Consider the following 23,275-nt stretch of genomic DNA (forward strand, 5'->3'; position numbering starts at 1 on the left):
TATCTAATAAAAAGCAATGGTGTGGAGCCCACAGAGACTCCATCCAATGGTTGTCATTGTCTTTTCTAAGTTGTGACATGGCAGATCCAAGTGTTTGGAGAGTTTGTGTAATTTTGTTAAGTGTAATCAATACTTATGGGATCTATCCAAAATCAACCAAAAGTCAACAATTGCGAACCGGACTTATAAATTGTTGGGCTTTTTACGGTGTATTTATAAATTGAGTTGTTTACCGGTCTTGTCGCGAATATTTTCGCTTAAGATGCGTTATGCGCGCACGGCGACGGCGCGCCATGATGAGTTGTCGGGGTAATGTCGCAGGCGCGTTGAGGTCTCGCGGGCCGTAGGCACGGGCATACCCTAGTATATTACAAGTTTGTCATGAAAGTCCACGCTCAAACAGTCTCGCCATAACGAAACTCTCGGATCGTTTGAGTGTACATTCAAACAGTCTCGCCATGTCGTTTGAGTATACACTCAAACGATATAACCATGCTGTTCTAGTGTACATGCACGCAGTCTGAGCTTGTCGTTTGAGAATTGGCTATATGGAATCTCTATGGAACGGTCTGAGCGTACACTCAGATGGCTTGCCCATATCATTTGAGCAGAGCTCTCTGTTTTTTCCATAGAACGGTCTGACCATGTCGCTTGGTATCACATGCAAGCGGTGTAGATGGGTCGTTTGGGGCTTATATGGGGAGTCGTTTGGACTAAAATAATTGAGAAGTTCTGAACCAAAGAAATTCGTGATTAACCAATGATTAGCCTGATTAACCAATAAAAATTGATTATATAAACACTAATTACACTTTTCTTATATATAAGCACCGAACAATTTTCTTACAAAACACTCCCGTACCACAACTTTTAAAATAAATAAATAAAATAATTTTAGACGCATTTAGCTTCCTAAATTATCATTCTTTTTTATTAGACATACCCAAGATATTTATTGACTAAAACAAGTCATTTATGAGGACGAAGAAAAAAATTCAAAATCAAATTTTGATGAATGGGAGAACACAGAAGACTATTATACAATGGTGTGGGGCCCACCGGGCTTCCATCCTATGGTTGTCTTTGTCTTTTCTAAGTTATGACATGGCAAAATAAGCCAATCCCAAATAGTATGCTTCTTTACGCTCTACCACTCGGATCTACTGGATCTTCATTCCTTATATTCTCAGTTTATGCCCTATTCTTCTTCCTGCCGCCGTCACTCCCTCACCAACTGCTGAGCACCAACCACCAGTAGCCGTGCCTCCACAGCCAATGCCTTCAAAATGTTTTTCTCAGCAACAGAAGAAAACCAAGCACACTCTATAATCCAGCAAGAGTGGGCTCAAATTGTTATTCTATTTGGGTATGCTTATTTTTACTTTACAGTAAGCAAGAAACATATTATTCTTAGGATATTATTAAGAAAGAAGGAAAGTCATTGTACTTCTTAGGATATTATTAACTGGAAATGGTTCTTAGGATATTATTCCCTTGTTTAGTTTGATGTGTGGGGGAAGAGGTTAGTCGACCTATTCTTTTGCCGTTTGAGGTGATATGAAGTTACCCACACCATTTGGTCTGGAAAAGGTTCTTGGTATTTCTACAGATAAAAGTATTTTGGCCGCAATTTATTATTTTTTTTCCAACGTCTTACTTGAAAATGATGTAGAGAAGGTTCTTGGACTTTCTTGTTGCCCTTAAATGGAATTTTAATTCTTGAGAAATTTGGTGACCTTGGGTTTAGGAAGGTTAATGGCTCTCCCAGATACTGGCTTTTGAGAGGCAAGTTGGTCATGATGCTGTGGACTTTTGAATAGAGGTCTGTGGTAAAAACTGCTTCAAATATGAAGTACTAAGCCAGTCCGCACCTGCTCTCCTAACTTCCTAGATACTATTGCTAAGGAAGGGATACTATGGGATAATGGTTGGTTTTGTGGAAAACCTTTATATTGCTAAGGAAGGGATACTATGGGATTATGGTTGGTTTTTGAGAGGGGCCTCAGAATATTCAACTTGACCCAGAAAAATGCTGAGAAACAAGAACAACATTAGAACTCTGACGACATGTTTCAATGTTCTGGACAATGTTAGGGACTCAAGGTGTCTCTCTAGAAAATTCCATGTGTTTGCTAACTCAGTTCTCCAAATGTAGTATGTAATTATGTATTCTCCTAATAACCATAGCCATGTGTTGAAATGTCTGTTTCTAGCATTTGAAAAGGTCACATTAATGATTGTAAATAAGAAAACTTCGAAAGTAAAGTCTGCTTGTTTCGCCATGAAATAGAGTTTGAATATGCTACTTGCCGTACTTCTATATAAATTTTCCACAAAAGTGAAAGAGGAGGTCTAGCGTAGATGTCCCTTCAACTGCCTCTGCTGCTATCTCTTGTAAGAATATCTGTCTCTGGATAAATCAGTGTTCCATTATGTGTGTGCTCATATTGTACAAAGTATTAGTCTCAGGCGGATTTGCCTCATGTTCTCCCTTCCTTTTCCTGTCTGGAAAAGAGATATGGTTTGGAGTTCTATATTGAAATAACTAGGCTTCTCTTGAAAGATTTTCTCATCCCCTGAAGTGGGTGGTCTTCTGGTAGATATCTCATTCTTTGAACTTTTGGGGCTTAGAGAGATTTAATTATATTTTCTTTAATTTCTACTAACTATTTTGTTTGGTGGGACCTGACAATAGGGGATTTTCTTGAAGACCTCAAGTTTGACAAGTGAAATAAACCAATACAAGCAGCTCTTATGCTAGGTCTCTTACCAACCTCCTCTTGCAAGTACTTTCATGAGCTCATGTGTTAAGTGTTAACTCTTGGTTAGTGTTTTATTGTTAGTGTTGATGTGTTTATATACACTTTTACTTTTATATACACTTTTATATACATGGGAGAGATTGTCGTAGGATTTTATGGTTAGTGCTGATGTGGTTGAAAAGGGCTACTGTCTTTTTCCTTCAAATGGATCGGATGGGTCTCTTTCCGTTTTTTTTTTTTTCAATCTCCCTTTTGAAAAGGTTTCGCCAGCTTAGATCTCTTGGTTCCATTTTACGTTGAAGGTTAATATCTCTTATGTTTTTTCATTTTTTGTTTTGGTGTACAGTTGGGGTTGGGGCAGGGAATGGGGAAGACGACCTCCACTACCCCACTACTTTTATATATGTGGCATGGACCAAAATATCGTCGATATATATCGGTATTTTGGTACACTGATATCGATATTTCCGATATATATCTACCAAATATAGACCTTTTTTTCCCGATACATATCGGAATTTTCGATATAAAACTTTACACCATTTTTTATGATATATATCGTTTGACTTTTTGACCATTTTTTAATATAAATTCGATATTTTCAATATATTTCTGATATTTCCCATATATCCGATATTTCTGATATTTTAAATAGTTTTGGACTAAGGACCAAAATATTGCCGATATATCCGATATATCGCCGATATATATATCGGTATTTTGGTACACCAATATCGATATTTTTGATATATATCCACCGAATATGGGACTTTTTTTTCCGATATATATCGGAATTTTCGATATAAAACTTAATATCGCCGATATAATCGGTATATCCGATATTTATGATATATATCGATTGACTTTTTTACCAATTTTTAATATAAATCTGATATTTCCAATATATTTTGGATATATTTCTGATATTTTTGATATTATATTTCCGATATTTTAAATAGTTTGGCCTGGTCACCAAAAAAATGGATTTATCCGATATATCTGATATATATCGGTTTTTGGGTACACCGATATATTCATCGATATCGATATTTTGGGCCTTGGTTTGGACTGGTCACAAAAAAAATGGATATATCTAATATATTCGATATATATCGGTTTTTGGGTACACCGATATATTAACCGATATCGATATTTTGGTCCTTGATATGTGGTCCTTTCGGCTTTTAGGCTCCTCCCATTTACAATGTTGACTTGTACAAGATTCAAAAATCACCAAGATTTTTAGAGAAACTTCTATTCTTAAAAAATGCATGAGGATATTGGATTGTCTTCCACATGCTCTTCTTTGGGGTCCACCTTCTTTTAAACTCGAACATATTTTCGATATTTTAAATAGTTTGGCCTGGTCACCAAAAAAATGGATATATCCGATATATCTGATATATATCGGTTTTTGGGTACACCGATATATTCATCGATATCGATATTTTGGGCCTTGGTTTGGACTGGTCACAAAAAAAAATGGATATATCTGATATATTCGATATATATCGGTTTTTAGGTACACCGATATATTAACCGATATCGATATTTTGGTCCTTGATATGTGGTCCTTTCGGCTTTTAGGCTCCTCCCATTTACAATGTTGACTTGTACAAGATTCAAAAATCACCAAGATTTTTAGAGAAACTTCTATCCTTAAAAAATGCATGAGGATATTGGATTGTCTTCCACATGCTTTTTCTTTGGGTCCACCTTCTTTTAAACTTCGAACAAATGGCGTGATTTTTTTTCTAAATTTCAAGATTGGATTGACTTTTGAGTATAGTAATCAAAGTTCTACTATGTGTATGCTGAAATATTAAAGGCAATGTTAAATATGTATGTATCCCTTATAGAGTGGACTTCCAATTAATAATTATTCGGAAAATATTCTTTAACGTAATGTGTGATTATTTTGTTTTCCTAATTTATTTTGTTTTATCAAACCTGTTCAACCCTTTGTAGTTTGGGACTTCAGCTCATTATACTCACCGGTTCTCCAAAAAGTCTCATGGGCGCATAGGAGTTAGAGTTGGAAGGTAAGCAAGGAAACATTTTAGAACCTTTAAACTGTCAACATTTATGTTAGTTCTCCTAAAGTTTGAAATGTATTTTTTTTGTCTTTGGTTAAAAAAAATGAAGCTTTGAGTTGGAGAAAAGCAAAATAAGAGCAGATGACACCACCTGAATAGTGTCCCGGTGTGTAGTTATATGTTTTTAGTACTCAATTTAGTCGTATTTTAAATGTGTTAATTCTATTGTTTTAAAATATAGGGGGTTAGATGTCACTCAATTAATCTAAGTAAAACTCTTTCTTTCTTATGGAGGGAAAATTTTCCACCAGAAGCGATGTGACAGTTGAAATTTAAAAGCAGGAGAGAAACTTACATGGGATGTTGATGGACTTTTTCTTGAAAAATTTGCCTGGGCTTAAGCCCAAGTGCCAACTAGCCTACATTAATTGAGCTTACAACCGGTGGAGTCCAGGTGCGCCTGTTCTATATAAGTTAAGAAGCTTACCCTGTGGAGGAATGTGACCGTGGGTTTGGATAGGGGCCACAGTAATTCCACTCTACTCCTTAGGGGTGTCTCATGGTGGAGACATAGGTGTTAACACTATTCGATTGCAATATAAGAGATGATGGTTATGAACAAGAAAATTCTTTTCGTTTATCTATGATTGTTCCGGATAGAACATGTACTAATCAATTTACTTCGATTTAGTGTGTTTTAAGTTGCCTTTAGGTTTTGATTAAAAATTTCTTTGCTTTGTCTTTTTTAGGCACCAGTTTTGTTGCAGATTTTCCTCTCAATGGTATGTTATCCCTACCCATCCTTTTTATGTTTGTTTCTACAAAAATTTTATTGAGTATCTAGCTATTTCTATTTGTTTCTACAGATCCCATAGATAAGGGTAAACGTCCAATGGACCCTTATAAGGACCCTTGCAAGAAAAACAATAATTATGTTCCAGTTCAAGATGGACTCTACCTTCAGCCACCTACTCCTCAACGACCTGCTCACTCCCAGGTATTACAATCAACAATATACGTTATTGATAACTTCTATTAACATATTTTGAGTTACCCAAATTATATTAACACTCTTATTGGTTGCACATCATGTTTTTGAACTCTCTTTCAAATATTTATAGCTTCCTACGCAACCAATTCTTAACAAAGGAAAATGCCCTATGGACTCCTTTAAAGAACCTTTAAACCAAAACAAACATGTCTTTGTTGCCCCTCAAGATAGGCTCAATCTTCAACCGCCTCTTGGCTTCCAGGTATTTCTTGCTTGCATTGTCTTATGCTAAGTTGCATTGCCTTATTTATTTTTCTACTACACCATTTGCTTATGTATATTGCATTGTCTTATTTCTTCTTTTGCTTTATAAATGTGCAGCGCCCATCAGATAGTGTTCCTCTATCTCATCTCCCGCCATCCGGTTCTCATGTAAGATGAGCTTTAATTAAAATGTAATGCTATAATTGCTCATGCATTGTCCAAAAGGTGTTTTTGTACACAATAATTGTAGTAAATTCACTGCAATTTAATGCCTGCTTATATGTATACTATTTACCCACTAACTGTGTTGGATGTGGTCATCCATCTATTCATTTATAATTTGTTTTTGTTTTTGGGTCTTCGATCACTTATTATCCTTGACTACTTTATTCATATATTTACATTCTACTAATACTAACTGCCATATTTGCTATTCGGTTGATTATACTTATAATTAGGTGCAGATAACAAATAGAATGCTATGACAAATAAGTGCTCGGCGGAAAAGAGAAAGGAGCACTAAACTAATTGGCAGCTCAAACTTCACCATCCAAGGTGCACAAGTTGTCACACGTCATGTCATTGACCACCAACTAATGGGTTCAACATTGAATGGCTCTCCTTCACTTCCACAGACTCCACTTCAAACACTTCTCCCGCCATCCGGTTCTCATGTAAGATGAGCTTTAATTAAAATAATACTATGATTGCTCATGCATTGTCCAAAAGGTGTTTTTGTACACTATAATTGTAGTAAATTCACTACTATTTAATAACTTCCATTTAATGCCTGCTTATATGTATAATATTTACCCACCAACTGTGTTGCATGTGGTCATCCATCTATTCATTTATAATTTGCCTTTGAGTCTTCGATCACTTATTACCTTTCACTACTTTCTTTATATCTTTACATTTCGCATTTTCTAATTTTAATACTAATTGCCATCTTTGTTATTATCCATGCATTCCTCTTTCTCCCAATCTATTCGGTTGATTATACTTATAATTAGGTGCAGATAACAAATAGAATACTAGGACAACGCGGCTCGAAGGAAAGAGAAAGGAGCACTAAACTAATTGGCGGACAAACTTCACCATCCAAGGTGCACAAGGTTCAACATTGAATGGTTCTCATTCACTTCCACAAACTCCACTTCAAGCCGACAAGCATCAAACACATAATAGTCCAGGTTTACACCTCATGCAACACCATACCGACGCGTTTCTTCTTCGAGTCTCTTCGAAATCTCTATCATTCCTTAATCCCGTAAGGCTATTTACACTCCCGAAGAACGTGTCACATCAAGTACCAATGTTTGATTCATCGGATCAAAACAACACGCGAGTACTTCACTTAGCGCTTTTCCTTAATCAAAATCTATATATAACTCAATTGCTGTGCAAGTTTCATTCATAGACATGTATCTCTTACGCTTCCTCATCCTTACCTCATGCAATTCCACATTCAACCAATGAGAACTTTGTACCAACACCGCCTCACCAAAAATGCAAGGTTAGTACATGGTTTATTACATCTTTCTCTTGGTTCTTTGTGGTTTTGGGTTACCATAAGATCCTCCTAACATCACAAGTTTCTTCAATGACGCAGAATCTGCAGGTCTTCTACCCTCATCTTTTGTCCATCCAATATCACATTCGACAAATGCGACAAATCATCATCAACTAACCGAAATTCGCGGTATACTTCTTCACACTTATTGAAATTGGAATACCAAAAAATGGCACCTTTGTCTAAATATATACAATTATTTCTCTTGTAGACAACAACCATTTTGGGGATCCCGCACAATATTGTGAGGAGGTTCACAATAATGGTTTTGACCGTCCATTTTCTCGCTAATAATGTTGACATAAGTGATGATGAAGACGAAGTTGACAATATTGTTTCTAACCATCCGATTGAACAAGGAAGACACTCCTTGGGGAGAATGGATGTCCAAAGTCCATTTTGTAGTGCACTCCATTGGATGGATGAACGACTAAAAGATTCATCATTATCACGCCCTCGATTCGGGACTTGTTGTTTTGCAAGGAAAGTCAAATTGCCACCACTTCACGCCCATTACCTCCAACCTTTAAAGCTTTATATGATGGAAATGATCGCAAGTCAAAGTCATTTCGAAGTACATGAGACAATACAACCAAGCTTTCGCATTTTACGAGCCTTCGAGGAAATGAAGTGTGTCTTTACCGGACGAGGTCCAAGGCCTTTTACTATACATGGTCGGTTCGTCATAAACTGGATCTCTAATTCGACATTAGGCGGCCAACTTACTCTCACTTTACATATCCCAATCCAGTCTCTTTGCGATATATATCGCCAACTTCGAATCCCCATTTGAACACGATGTTCTCAAGATAATTCATGCAACTATGCTCCAAAGATAATTGCTTCTCTCGCTACTTTTCGCCACGATAATGATGTTCTTAGATCCGCCTCTTCAACATGGTGAGAACTTCAATGTACCCGCTTATTTGCATTACAAATTACTACTAGAGACGACATCGTTACAACTTGCCAACCGTAGATGAGATTGTCATTTTACCTCGGATGGCAAATGAATAATAATATGAGGGATATTGTGATATATCTTAAAAGGAGGGCAAGAATTCATGCAGATCGATGAATGTCATCCACCTTACTTGCCTTTGCATTATGTGCTAATGTTTCCTTTACGGAGAGCTTGGGTGGTCACCGATATGAAGCGCTCAAATACTAATGACCGATTGACACGGATGGATTTCTACTCTTATCGGATATTTGAACGCATCGGAGAATATTCTCCAATCTTATCGCGGGCACAAACCGTTTCAAGAGTTTTTGGTGGATGGATGGGCGATGGATCAACGTAACAAAATGAGATATTATAGATTACAAAGAAGAAGCTTCGGCCTGAACTTTATCAAGGTATCACCGATGTTGTGCGGTGAAGCTTTCGACCCAAAACCGTGATTGAAGACGAAGTGGTCTTACCATCATCTTTGTCGGCAACCACTAGGCATATGTTCAAATTTTTCGTGATTCAATGGCCATCACACGCTACAATAAGCATCCCGATATATTTCTCAAATGACCGCAAATCCGACTGGGGACGAAGTTGTTGAGGCATTGTCCGAGCACCAAATCGCAACTCATCGACCAGAGGTGCGGTGGCCGTCTTTTTGAACTAAAGCGAAGGGCCTTGATGAAGGAAATTAAAAAGAAAGGTGTGCTTGGTAATGCCGTTGCACATGTCTACACCATTGAGTTCCGTAAACGCTGGTTGGCCCATATGCATGCACTTATATATCTTCGACATTCCGACAAAATTCAGATACCGCGCTCAAGTTGATCGTGATTGTATGTGCAGAGTTTCGATCCGTAAACCGAACCGGAGTTATTTCGGACCGCCCTCACATGTATGGTTCATGGTCCATGTGGACTAAATAATCCTAACTCTCCGTGCATGGTAAATGGTAGATGCAAGCATCACTATCCCCTGACTTTTCGATGCTACCACCATGGATAAAGATGGATATCCTATCTACCGTCAAAAGTGACAATGGTAGATCATATATCATGAGGGGCATACGGTTTGATAACAGGGATGTTGTTCCTTATAATCCTTATCTTTCTAAGATGTTCAACCGCCATATTAATGTCGAAGTTTGTCTTTGGGATCCGTTGTGTTAAATACATTCACAAGTATATATTTAAAGGGCATGACATGACAACAATAGTGTTGAATGAGTTGGATGAGATCCAACAATACTTGGATCGCGAGATACATTGGCCCACCGAAGCGGTTTGGAGATTGTTAAGTTTCCATCTACATGAGGAGATTCCCGGTTGTTTGGCACTTCATCTCCCTCGAATGCGATCACGTAGTTTATAAAGTCGATGAACCAATACATGATATACTATCAAAGGCGGAGCACCAAAAGTCAACTTTGATCGCCTTCTTTGATTGTTGTGCATCGATTTAAGAGCAAGAAGCCTCACTTATCAAGAGTTCCCGAATACTATGTCCGAACAAACAATCTCGGACTTGGACAAGAAGGATAATGAGAGGAAAAATTTGCTATTGGTAGAATGTATTTCACAAATTCCTAATTCCGTAAGCGATTTTACCTACGCTTTACTTCTAACCGCTTGTAAAAGGACCTCAATCATTTGATGATCCGAAAAAAGATTGGTAATGGTCCTCCCTTCCAACTTTTAAAGATGCATGTGTTGCGTGGACTTCGGAAGATGATAGCGAATGGGTGCAATGTCTACGGGAAGCTTCACTCATGCAAACTAGATATCATTTTCGCCGACTATTTTGTGTTATTCTCGCAGAGTGCAATCCTTTGCAACCCCAAACATTGTGGAATGATTTTTGGGAAAATATATGTGATGACCTTCCACATAAGCTTCGCGACAATGTTCAACATTTCAGAACCTACCCTGGCCAAGGCGTGCAAGATTATGGTTTATTTCTCTTAAATGAGATTTTGATAGAGTCGTAAATCATCGGCTAATTTCCTCTAATGCCGCCGCCTCGTTAACTACAAGATGGAACTTAGTTGTTGCAAACCGACTCATATGGGACCAAATGACAATTTCAGTTTGATCCTCAAAATGCAAAAGCACATGGCAACATGGTTCTCCTAAATACTGAGCAACGCTTTTCATATCAAACGTTGATAGATTCCGCTTCCCAAAATCTAGGGAAACTCTTCTTTTGAATGGAGCGGCGAGGAGAAACAGCAAAACTTTTGTTTACAACACAATCGCCGCTACGGTCGTCTTTGAGGGCATATTGTTATTATGGTCGCCTTCATCCGAATAGCTTCATTACTATTGGGTCGGCGGGTCGCATCGCTTCACTCGACCTTTCGCATCCCACTAGATATTCTTGATACCTCTGTTTGTGGGTTTAGTAAGAATTCAATGCATGCCGAATTATTCAGTGGAAGCTAAACTTATTATTTGGGATGAAGTCCCAATGCAAAATAAGTTTTGTGTGGAGGCAAATTGATCGCGACACTTCGATACTCGCGACAATAATAAACCTTTTGGTGGAATAACAAATACTTGGTGGTGACTTCCGTCAATGCCTTCCAGCTTATACCCAAAGGGGTTCGAGAAACGATTGTCGTGCTTCCTTTGCGGTCTTCCTTCCTCCTCGAGTCGCGATTCATGTTCTAACTCTTGCCCAAAAACATGCGATTGGAAAATAGAAACTCGCAAATATCATTTCGCGAAATTTTTTAATGGAGGTACCAAACCGTGTATTTTTCTTTGTACTATTTTGCTTAATATTGATATTCATTTACATCATTCTTTGTACTATTTTTATTCGTACTAATATTCATTACTATTTTCCGGTTAATTAGATAGGAAGTGACCCTAAGCGAGACAAATTTGAACTACCATCAACAATTCATCGATGTGCAAATCTTCGGGATCTCATTTCTACTACATATCCTCGCCTAAATCAACCTACCACGCTTACACCGAATATTTAACCGAAAGCACAATTCTATCTCGCACGATGATGATGATGTCAATGATATTAATGCAAAGAAATTTAAATATGTTCCTGTGGGAAAGTACTCTCTTTCTAGTCTGCAGACAAGATGGCGACGAGGATGCAAATCGAATCCAGACCAATATTAATCAATACCCAAATGAGTACCTAAACTCACTTGATCCAAATTGGTCTACCACCGCTTCGTCTCAACCTAAAAGTTGGTTGTCTATAATGTTGTTGCGAAATATTGCTCCCAAAGATGGATTATGCAATGGAACCCGATTGATGGTGGTCCATTGTCGACCTCCACGCTCTTTTCGCAAGAATTTTGACCGGTGAAAAGCGGTAATCATGCATTTATTCCAAGAATATCTTTGTCACCGCCGCCTTCGATTTTCCTTTTCATATGACAAGAAGACAGCTTTCGCATGCGTGTTGCTTATATGAATGACTATAAATAAGTCACAAGGACAATCGGTGAAGTATGTTGGGATTGACCTTCGCGACCAAGTTTTCAGCCACGGTCAATTATATGTCGCGACTATCAAGGTGCACTTCTTCGCATTTAATCGATTCTCCTCCTCCAAATTCGAAAGTCACACCCCAAACTTTGTTTACCCGTAAGTCTTACTATAATCCGTAAAGTTCTTTTCATTTATAGTCACGTGTTGAGTAGTTACTCATTTAATTTATAGTCATCAAATTGATACATTTGTATTTGCTCTTACTTGGTTAATTTGTTTCGCTCAAATTATGTAGGTTTTTTAATTGGTGTGTAATTACATTTTGTCGAAGATTAAGCGTTGAAGAACTTTTTGCGAACCTTGGTTAGTTTTTTTCCCCCTAATTTCTTCTTTTTGATCTTACAACACCTGCATGAATATATAGTTCTATACAAATCTATTTCAATTCCTACTAAATGGTGACGTCTGTTTATATGGTATTTAGTTTAACGAGGAAATTTCAATTCTCATATCTTCAAACTTAGTGATCTCTGGATTCTCGTGTATGTTCCTTTTCATTTTTTCATTTTTCCTTCCCTGGTCTTTCTCTACTTATTGTGTTGTTTAATTTTTTTCATCCGTGAACATGGTGATGGGACCTTGGCCAATCACTATAACTTAGTGATCTCTCACGATTCTCAAGTCAAGTGAAACAGTAACATCTCTTCTCTTATAACTCAATCTCTTTGATTTTCCATGTAAAGATTGATTCTTTTTAAAATCGTTTAGCCGAGATGAATTATTTGTTTTCTTCTATGTAAAGGTTTAGTTTGAGCTTCTTCCGTGTTGTTACATTGCATTTATTTGCTTATTTATTAAGGGTTCTATTTTTGGTTTTGGGTTTGTCGAAAAGTATTAATTTTGATTGATTTGAGCTTTGATTTGGTTCTCACACGCTTTTATAGGTATTTTAGTGCGTTAGTAGCATTTCTCGTGGCTATTGTTTGTTCTTTGATTTATTAGTGTTGTTACTGAAAAGTCGCTATTTATGGAACTACCCCAATGGAAACTTTAGGAAATATGGTATATGTATACATTGTAAATATCATTTGTTAAGGGTGTAGACGTTTTGATAGTTATGGGACTCGAATGTATGTATTTTACTTGTGTTTTCGGTAATGACTTTGTACGAGGTGCTTTGATGATCTGGCATTAGTCGAGACATTCAAATACTTTGGCATACTAAGTCATAATGTTGAAGTGCTCTTATTTTTGTAAGCCAATTATTTGGTCGCTCATCATCTGTCGAGACGGTTAAGTAACTGGATTAACCAATGAGAAATATATGATTGTGATTTTCAGGTTATGACAGGTTTATATTAATGAAATGTCAAAAATACAGAGGAGATACTGCCAAAATTTTATTATAAAAACCACGTGTCACTACCAGTATAATAGAATCAAAACGGGAAGGTGTTCAAGATTAGGTCAAGTTTCTATTAAAATTAGCGCCGCAGCGACTCTATCATCAGTCCGTGACGGCACGGCATATCCTAGTAGATTATAAATACTCTAAAGGTGACACGTCTCTATATCCCTTAATAGTGACTTGCATTGGGAAATGTTCTTATAATTAATCAAGTAACGCAGCTTCTCGACGAGACCGGTTTTCTTAAAAAGAGTAGTTGAACAGGTGCACCAACGTGAACTGTATTACTTTCGAACTATAAAACCTGCTGAAGTGCTGATGCCTAGAAACTAGAAACCATACGCTACACGTGTAAGGACCAGCTTTGATTTGCGTGTTTCTGATCCATGGCCCCACCAGTTTAATCATTAAACTAAATAAAACCTCGGCAGCAAACCCAACTCAAACTCAATCTTATATCCTTCCACCATTATAATCAGGTATATCTCCTCTTTGCCTTATTTTCTAACAACAACATAATTTTGTCTCCATTTTTTGTACAATCTTTACATTATTTATTATGTATGTCATGTTTAGTAATCAACGAGACTAGTCAGGAAAAATGGGACTTAGATAGACCAAATATTGAAGACTACTTAACTACTGATTCTATTCACAAGCCTCATGAGAAGCTTCTCTTGTAATCCCTTCAACTTTTAACTACTTAAAAAGAGTTGTTTCAAGTCCAATCCCCCATAGCCTTGGAATTGGAATGTCTACTTGTTTTCATTGTGGTGTTTTGGTGTTGTGGTTAGCTATGAGATACTTTTTCCTGTTAGGGCATCTCCAATGGCGGGTGTAAACCGTATAGAGTAGAAATTTTACACTCCAAATATAAAAAAACTCTCTCCAATAGGAGTGCTATACCGTAGGTAATAGTGTATTAGCTAATAGAGAGGGTGGGAAATTTTCCCTCTCGCTATTAGTTAATAAAAAACCCGGGCGACACTCGAATTGACGTCTGAGTGAAATAATTTTCGGACGTCACTTGGAGTAACGTCCCTTTCTAATTCTAAAGTAATTTTTTAACTCGGACGTCACTCCAAGTGACGTTCCAGTTTAAATTAAAGAGGGACGCCACTTGGAGTGACGTCCGAATTTAAAATATTTTTTTTTTACACTTTTCCATTGGAGAGTATAGAGTGTGGATATTTATAAGCTATACAATACTATACAATTAGAGGTGTAAAATCCTAATGGCACCTACGTGGAGCCTAGGTGGAGGTGTAATTTTACACCCCCCATTGGAGATGCCCTTAGGTATGGAAATGTACAAGTTTAAGTTTAGATTATTGTGTAGTTGTTTTGATGTTTTCCGTTGCGAATTTGTTACTAGTGAAGGTGAAGGTGAAGGTGAAATTGATTGCAGGTGCTGACTAGCAAAGTCGGTAAAACCTTTGGGTGATAATACCAAAGGTCTGGGACTCGAACTCCGCCAGCATCAAAGAGTTATTGATCTCATTTAAAACAGGCTTACCAATCAAAAAAAAAAAAAAGGTGAAATTGATTGTTCACTAGATTTTTATCAGTAAGTGATAACTGTCTGTTATAACCGGTTACAAATATATCTAAAAAAATATCAGAAAATATAGGAGATATACAGCAGTAGTATTCCAAGAACCCAAAACCAATGTTTCCTGCAAACTGTATTATTTCCCTGTTTTTTATAATTGCGTTGGCTTCAGATATACCGGTCTAGTTTTCCTGTGCATGGAACGATACGGATACTTGAACCCTGATCTTAACAATGTATGCTTATTGTCAGGGTGCTGGTACTAACAGTAGGGTGGATAATATTCCTCTCCTCCTTTATTCCAGTACATTTCCTATTGAAAGGAAATGATAAGTGCGGAAGAAAGTTAGAGGTATGAAATGCTAACTTTACCTAGTATTATCCATATTAAGAAAAGTTAGCTCCGGCACACTGTAATATTTCTTGCACTATTCATAGTCTGCATCTTGTTGTTGTTTTTTTGTCCAGAGGTATTTGGTGGAATTAATATGTAGCTTCTTTGTTGCGTCTTGGACTGGAGTTGTCAAATATCATGGGCCACGTCCCAGCATTCGTCCCAAGCAGGTGTAGTAGGTCACCATTTCCAGCTTTCTGAGCTCTAGAATCTTGAGTGATATTCTTTAAATTTTCCTTACTGTGTACCAAATTTCTAATACAATTTTTCCAATGGCTTTGTCTGAAAACAGGTTTTTGTAGCCAACCACACATCCATGATTGATTTCATTGTATTGGAACAAATGACTGCATTTGCTGTCATTATGCAAAAGCATCCTGGATGGGTTGGTAAGACATATAATGTTATTGTCTCTGTGCCTTTTCTTATCTCATGTATATATCTTAGTTTTAGTTATCCCCAGAGATAAAAGAAAGAAGAAAAGTGTAAAGCTCTAATCACGTGAGAAAATCTCACGTTAAGGCTACCCATTCAAAGGAACCTGAAACCCAAGCTTAGAAGTTAGTATTCATGAACTAGGTCATCAAGCTTCTTCCTTATTAGATCAGGAAGTTGAAGACCATTAGAATATTGCTGACCAACGGAATGTTTAGGAGGACTCCTCAAGAGTCCAACTCTTGCGCTTCATTTTTCCTTTGGACTAGCACCAGTGAATATCCAAAATCACTAGTTTCTGAGGGTTGTAAAAGTGAGAATAGAAGCACTGGATCCTATCGTTATCATGGTCTTTCTTTTTCTAAAGTTCACATGACTGTGACTGAATAGAAATTAAAAATAACAATTTATGGCCAGTGGTTCATCGACTTTTATATAATGCCTTAAAGCACCATACTGAAAATGCATTTGGCTTTGTTACCTTTCCTAGGTTGAGGCCCTAATAGGATGTTTGCATATGAAATACAAGAAATTGTTTATTTCTTTCCATTCACCAATATTATCTACAGGACTACTGCAGAGTACAATTCTGGAGAGTGTTGGTTGCATCTGGTTCAATCGCTCATAGGCAAAAGATCGTGAAATTGTGGCAAGAAAGTAAGCATTGTGCTATTTGAGTATCCGATGAATTATAAGTTGCATATGGAAACTGAATTGAGTTATTTTATCATGCAGGTTAAGAGAACACGTTCAAGGAGCTGACAACAATCCCCTTCTTATATTTCCAGAAGGAACCTGTGTTAATAACCACTACACAGTCATGTTCAAGAAGGTTTCTATCTGTTGTGCTTTTTGTTTTTAAGGATTTCTTTGTTGAATATCACATGCCCTGATATGAGCTTTGAAAATTATCCCGTTCTTACCCTGGAAAAAGGGGGAAATCTTGTTTTTTGGTGACATTGAAATTATGATGGAATTTATAGTTCCTTAACTAGCCATACCAGGTGAGAAAGTGCTTAATGGAGAGAAGATACAGCTAGTTTTCTGTCCTAGTGAAGAACTTACATTCTACACCTTAACTGAACATGTTCACGCCATTAGCAAATGAACTCTGACGTGGGCACGTGACATCTAATTATTAAAAAATTGGACTCCACATCTAATGCGGTTTGAAGTTTCACTTGCTGACTTTTCTATTGAGTTGTGTCGATGATGTATCACTGGAGAACATTGATTTTTTTTTATTTTGCTATAGAAGCGGTCACCATCTAGCATGTTGAAACAGTTGAAGCATGTTTATTTAGATTTATCTTGAGTCTTATTTAGTTTCATTTCACGACTCAGGTCTGTCCAAAGTCTTCAATAGCAGAATTGTTAGTTCATGAACAATTCTTGAATTTACAATGGTGTCTCCTCGTTATGTGTTTATCTCAAATGTGTCCCATTATCCTTAAATTGTTGTTTTACCTTTTCTCTCTCCAGGGAGCGTTTGAGCTTTGCTGCACAGTTTGCCCAATTGCAATCAAGTACAACAAAATTTTTGTGGATGCTTTCTGGAACAGCAGGCAGTAAGTACCTACTTTAAGGGCACCACCAATTCATCTCAAAATAATATATTGTTTGTATGGTTCCACTCCTATTTATTGTACCCGCCTATGAAACTGGTAGGAGCGTCAATAGGATAGTTATGCACTTTAAACACTTGCAAGGTGTGAGACCTAGTACTTGTTGTATACTAGGTAGCTTTTTTGGAGTTGTAAATGATGAATCACTCAATGTATCCATTATGTGTAAGCCTATATGAGTAGCTCCTTGCTACTTAGGCTATCATTTGTAACAATGTATCTTTATGCTATTAATGAATTGAATTTTACCGATAAAAAAATAATAACATGTAAGCCTATATGAGGTGAGGTTCACTTGGTAATTTTCAAAGAAAACTACATACACAAATTTATTTCACGGTCAGATCATATCTAGATTGGCGGATTATTAATACTGAAATTGCCCCACTATAGGTTTAAATTCTTTGGTGTAGAATTGTTTCCACCTTTGTGCAAGTGAGATGTGTGGCCTATAGATGGGGGATTCTGTAGTTACACAGGAATTTCATGTATGCTCTATTTCTCTTAGGTATCTATCTCCAAATGATGTACTGCTTCCAAATTGTGTTCCATCAAACTTCTTGTTTTGCAGACAAATCATTCACAATGCATTTATTGCGCCTCATGACCTCGTGGGATGTTGTTTGTGATGCGTGTGGTACTTGGAACCACAAAACCTGAAACCCGGAGAAACAACAATAGAATTCGCAGAGAGGTAATTCACCTCTATGATTGTTAATTTGCATGTACATTTTCTGGTGTTAATCAAGTGAAAAAGGTTTTTTCCTCGTAACAAAAAATAAAAAGTGGAAAAAAGAAAGAAAAAGAAAAGAAAACGTGGATAACTGGATGAGCTTACACATGACTGGCTGCTTGCATTTGCAGAGTTAGGGACATAATTTCTGTTCGGGCAGGTCTCAAAAAGGTTCCTTGGGACGGATATCTGAAATACTCGCGTCCTAGCCCCAAGCACACAGAGCAAAAGTACGCTACCGTACCTTCATTTATTGTTATTTCTCAACTATGAACAATTTTTTCGTTTTTTGTTTGTGTGTTTTCTTTTACTTATAAGAAAAGTGAAATCTGCAATGCTGGAACAGGACATGACCTCCTTTTGGGTTTCTGGCATTTTTTATAGGTCTCAGTGCCTCACCAATTAGAATGGTCATGTTAGATATGGATACATTTTGTTCTTTTCAATGTGGATTAAGGTTATAGGAAAATTGTATGAGGGCTCCCAAACTTAGTAAGTGGGAAGCCACGGACAACACTAATTTGTGTATCATTCCGTTTCCTTTTTGTGCTGTTTGCGTATGTGCTTCGTGTCATTTTATTTAAATATTTTCCCTTTTTTGGGTGTTTGTTTTATTTTAATTTTTGGGGAATAGAATGATTAAAGTCTTGCATGTTCTTTTTGACACTTTTCAAGTAATATACTTAGAGACCAACCAAACATGCCTGACAGTCATTTTTATTTTGTATTTTTCAGGCAACAGATCTTTGCAGAATCGGTACTTAGACGTCTGGAGGAATAAGAAGATTCTTTCACAAATTCATTTCTTTTCCTTTTTTTTTAGGCTAAATCTACCCTGTGCAGGACGTATGGTGCGCTGTGAGATCACAGCCACTCATACCAGGGGGTGCGTGTGTATAGGACGGCAGAAGTACTGATCCAAAAGCCCACATAACCTGCGCACAATACATCTCGCGCACTGAAGAACAGCTCTTTTTTTTAATCTCCTTTCTTTTTTTGTTCCCTCCCTATCTTCCCCGTATAGTCTTTGATGAAGTGGTATTTCATTTTATCCATTTTGAAGATCACGTTTTTGCAATTTTCTTCTTGAGACTTTTTTTCCAGTGTACATCAGTGTATGTTAAAAACAGTACAGAAGAAAAGATATAAATAATCTTAATCAATTGGGCCTCTACCTTGTACAAGGAGAATTCTACATTACTTTTGTCTTTCTTTAATAGTGCAAGTATGGTGTGGCTTTAAAGGAGTAGCAACAGCCAACAGGATAGGTCCAGTGGCTGCCACAGGAATGCATTGAACGGAGTATTCATGGTTCATCACAATCCACATGACACACATACGAACGCACACGACCTATTGAGCTCAAAGTCCTAACTTTCCACAAATTAGCAAGCTATGGGGGGAGCTCATGTGTGTTGAGTGCTTTTTAAGACTTGCCAACTTAAGAATCAGACTTCTCTGTGAACAATTTGATGCACAATAGAGTGTGAAAAAGGGAAAAGAAATGGCAATTCGACTTTACCCATCCATTTCACGAACATTAATGATCCACATTAATAATCCTGTTCTAATCCAAAACTTAATAGCTAAAGCAACAAAAAACAATTGTAAGAAAAAGCCACGAACAGAATTAATCAAAGATTGATGATGGTTTCTCAACGTTCCAACAATTTAGGGGTATGCTGAAAACCACATGGGACATCAGTATGAAAAGTTGCCTGGATGGTACCATCTTCCAAATTGAAGATACCTCTTTCCTCGCCTATGAAGAACTAATTGCAGTCCCCTTTACATCCTGGGAAATCAGACGCCACAATGGAGATTGAGTGATTCAGAGCCACATACAATGCAGAATCACCGATATTTTCAACTTTCACCCACTTGAATTCACCAAAATCTAGTTTGAATATTTTGAAACGATGAGTTGTACAATAACCACCAACATATCTACGGATCCTTACCACCTTCAATAGGTCAGAAGAAGCTTCGACCAGTGAAACCTTACCACCTCTGTCGACGTCATATTTGTGAGATGATTTAACTGCTGGGATGGTAGGGGGAGAGGAGCCGTGAAGACCCTTAACTATATTAACCTTTTCATCATCGGTAACATAACAATCTCCATTGTAGAACTTAAGATCATCGCATTGATTTTCTGTTTTAATCCACGCGCTGGCCTAGTATAGAACAACTTATCGTACCGTTTTCAGTAATAATCCGGGATGACAATCATTACTACTGGAGGGTGAGAAACCACGTAGAATCCGTAGAACAGTTTTAAATGAAGATCAGTAAGGGGCTATTTGTTTTTTTGGGTTAAGTTATAAGAGGGTTTTATAAAACCATGTGTTATAAGAGGGTCTTAAAAGATGGTTTTATAAAATGGTTTGTTTTTCATTTTAAGTTCCTCTTAGAAACACTTGTAAAAATAAAAAAAACAAATACATGACATCTTATAGATGGTTATTTTACAAATATAACCCTACTTTACATCACATTTAACTTGAATATATTAATTTAAAACAAGTGTATAGTTTGATTTTCGGTTTCAAATCAATTTTGATAATTAGAATATCGATTTTAGAAAACTACTTTAATTGGCGGTAGTGGTGGTAGTGGTCTTAATATCATGGTTGTGGTGGTGGTGGTAGTAGAAGTAGTGAATGTCTTAATAGCACGATGGTGGTGGTGGTGACAATCTTAATAGTACGGTAGTGGTGGTGGTGGTAGTAGAGGTGATGATATTGGTCTTAATAGCACGGTGGTGGTGGTGGTAGTGAAAGTGGTTTTAATAGCACAGTGGTGGTGGTGGTTTTAATAGCACGGTGGTGGTGGTGGTGATAGTCTTAATAGTACGGTGGTAGTGGTGGTGAAGATGATAATGGTAGTAGTAGTAGTGGTAGTGGTGGTGGTGATGATGGTGGTGATAATGACGGCAATGGTGGTGGTGGTGGTGGTGGTAGCCGGTGGTGGCTAGGGCAATGAAGTTATTTGGAGAAAAAGATAATGAAAAGATAAGAAGAGAGAAATGAGGCTAGGGGTATATGGACGGGGGTGTTTGAGTCATTTTTCAAGTTATAAGACTTACAAAATTGAAGTAGATCCAATTTTGGTATTTATAGAATTGGAGCTTCTTATAAGACATTTCTAGTAGAATGCCTCTTATAAGAAGCAAAAAACAAACAAAAAAAAATGTCCAAAATCACTGGGCCACATCTTATAAGAGGTTATAAGACCTCAAGGTCTTATAAGAGGCAAAAACAAATGGCCAACTCTCGTTGATGCTGATGGTATTCGATCCCAGACCTCTGGTATCACCCAAATATTTTAATATGTTGATTATGTTCAACACAAAATATCCTACTAGATTAGTGTTAATTTTTAATAATTATGCGGTGATTGCACTACTATAGAAAATCTCATATACAACTATTATATACAGTGGTAAAAGGGCTTTAACCAATGTTTTAAAACCGTGGTAACAACCATCGTGACAAATACTTCTAATAAACCCGTGGTAATAAGTATCTTGTATTTACCACGGTTATGTTGATACTAAAACCGTGGTTAATAGTTTATACGGTTTGCTCTATTTGATGTTAAAACCGTGGGAAATAGTGATGATATTTACCACTGTCCAATTCAAACCCATAATAAGTTTGTGGACATACCACTATTTGCTATCCACAGGACCTCATGTCCTGATTGGTGGAGAGGCTGCCCAGGAAAACTGTTTGTCTGGCCCACAAAGTGTTTGGACCGATGAGAAGCTGCTGTTTGTGGACAAGTCTGTCCACAAATTCGCTCTCATTCAAACCGTGGTCTATAGCTATTTTTTTTAAAAAAAAAAGAGAAAATAGCCCCTAATTATTCGATTTCCGCCATATTCATTCATCATATTCATTGAACTTGCAACTTGCCCATTTTCACCATATCCACACTAGATTTAAAAACACATTGCTCAATGTAAATAATTCATCCATACAACAAACAAAAGAAATAACTTTAGATATCCAACACGCAAGATTGAAATGCTAAAAGAATTTTATAACTTTTCGAGTCATCAATCACAAAGAACCATCCAATCCATCTGAAACATCAAAATAATGACTAACTTTGTTCTATCAATCAAAAGAGCAATCTTCTTGTTTCATCTAAAACATCAAAATAATGGTGAGACCAAACATCAAACCTTAACTGGAATGGGTCAAAACCTAGCTAAGACGTGGTTGGCTTGAACACTCCATTATGCTGGATGAACTTAATAATTTGAAGTCGAACATCATCAAGTGTGTATGTATCTTTGAGGGTTAAATTTGTCATATCAAGAGGTAATGTAATAACTAAATAATGAAGAGTAATACAAAAAATATAGTGCTAAATAAGTTATGATGACTTATACCTTATTTTTAAAAGAATTATCTTAACAAACTTCAATTGTTTCTCTCATAAACTCCATTACGTAATACCCACACTCTGTATTGCTAGGTTGGTACGGGCCCTAAGCACAAACATGGAAAATATTCATAATCATATATTTTTTCAAACGCACGATATGTATGCACAAGAATTTGTTTACCATAGTCCTCTCCCACTTCACTGGACCTTTACTTCCCTTCCCTTCAAATCTTTGCATTGTCATGACCGCACTTCAAATTAAGATCAATGTAAAAAGTTAATTAAATGCAAGTAAAAGATAAGCATGTAACGAATTATTTCATATACATACACACGCGAGTCATTATTAGATGGTAGATGATGCATCGAATTCAACCAATTAAAAGTCATCCGCAATAAATTAATGACAATCAAAACCCAATGTCCATTGCAAGAAGATCGATCGGGCATGGGTAGTTAAAAATAGATATTAGACACTAAAATTGCAATATGCATTCCAATTAAAAGGACTAAATAACATGGGTAGTAAGAAAAACATCAGACGATATACAATTAATATTCACATTCCTTTCTCTATCTTATGATAGGCTGTTCGTATCTACTTGGAATGTTCAATACTTTTGTGCTTAGGCTATATATATCACTTCCTATTATGAATTTCTAATAAGTTGGAAAATAATTTTGATTTAGG

The 23,275-nt window shown here is 36.9% G+C and overlaps 1 protein-coding gene and 1 pseudogene across 2 annotated transcripts; both read left to right on the forward strand.

Annotated features, from left to right (window-relative positions):
* Window positions 1-1,046: 1,046 nt before the first annotated feature.
* Window positions 1,047-6,921, forward strand: LOC147477612 (uncharacterized). The gene is made up of 8 exons (XM_086582535.1): window positions 1,047-1,366; window positions 2,696-2,761; window positions 4,731-4,804; window positions 5,548-5,580; window positions 5,665-5,795; window positions 5,920-6,051; window positions 6,171-6,221; window positions 6,512-6,921. Exons 5-8 carry the CDS (start codon window positions 5,691-5,693, stop codon window positions 6,536-6,538), a joined length of 315 nt encoding a protein of 104 aa, XP_086438661.1. The 5' UTR covers window positions 1,047-1,366; window positions 2,696-2,761; window positions 4,731-4,804; window positions 5,548-5,580; window positions 5,665-5,690; the 3' UTR covers window positions 6,539-6,921.
* A 6,246-nt stretch (window positions 6,922-13,167) lies between these two features.
* LOC147477613 (glycerol-3-phosphate acyltransferase 9-like) lies at window positions 13,168-19,349 on the forward strand (annotated as a pseudogene). Its single transcript, XR_015209816.1, has 11 exons — window positions 13,168-13,193; window positions 13,879-13,926; window positions 15,252-15,351; window positions 15,468-15,563; window positions 15,686-15,782; window positions 16,398-16,485; window positions 16,564-16,660; window positions 17,311-17,396; window positions 18,025-18,147; window positions 18,318-18,416; window positions 18,922-19,349. The product of XR_015209816.1 is annotated as a glycerol-3-phosphate acyltransferase 9-like (transcript).
* The last annotated feature ends 3,926 nt before the right edge of the window (window positions 19,350-23,275 follow it).

The sequence above is a fragment of the Coptis chinensis genome, chromosome 9 (genome assembly GCF_015680905.1).
Source record: "Coptis chinensis isolate HL-2020 chromosome 9, ASM1568090v1, whole genome shotgun sequence".
NCBI classification, from domain to species: domain Eukaryota; kingdom Viridiplantae; phylum Streptophyta; class Magnoliopsida; order Ranunculales; family Ranunculaceae; genus Coptis; species Coptis chinensis.

Bases quoted from the DNA above. Each gene is read 5' to 3' on its own strand.
- LOC147477612 (XM_086582535.1), top strand. From the start codon at position 5,691: ATGGACCCTTATAAGGACCCTTGCAAGAAAAACAATAATTATGTTCCA. The intron at 6,052-6,170 runs GTATTTCTTGCT...ATAAATGTGCAG, and splicing joins AACCGCCTCTTGGCTTCCAG to CGCCCATCAGATAGTGTTCC. The intron at 6,222-6,511 runs GTAAGATGAGCT...ACTTATAATTAG, and splicing joins TCCCGCCATCCGGTTCTCAT to GTGCAGATAACAAATAGAAT.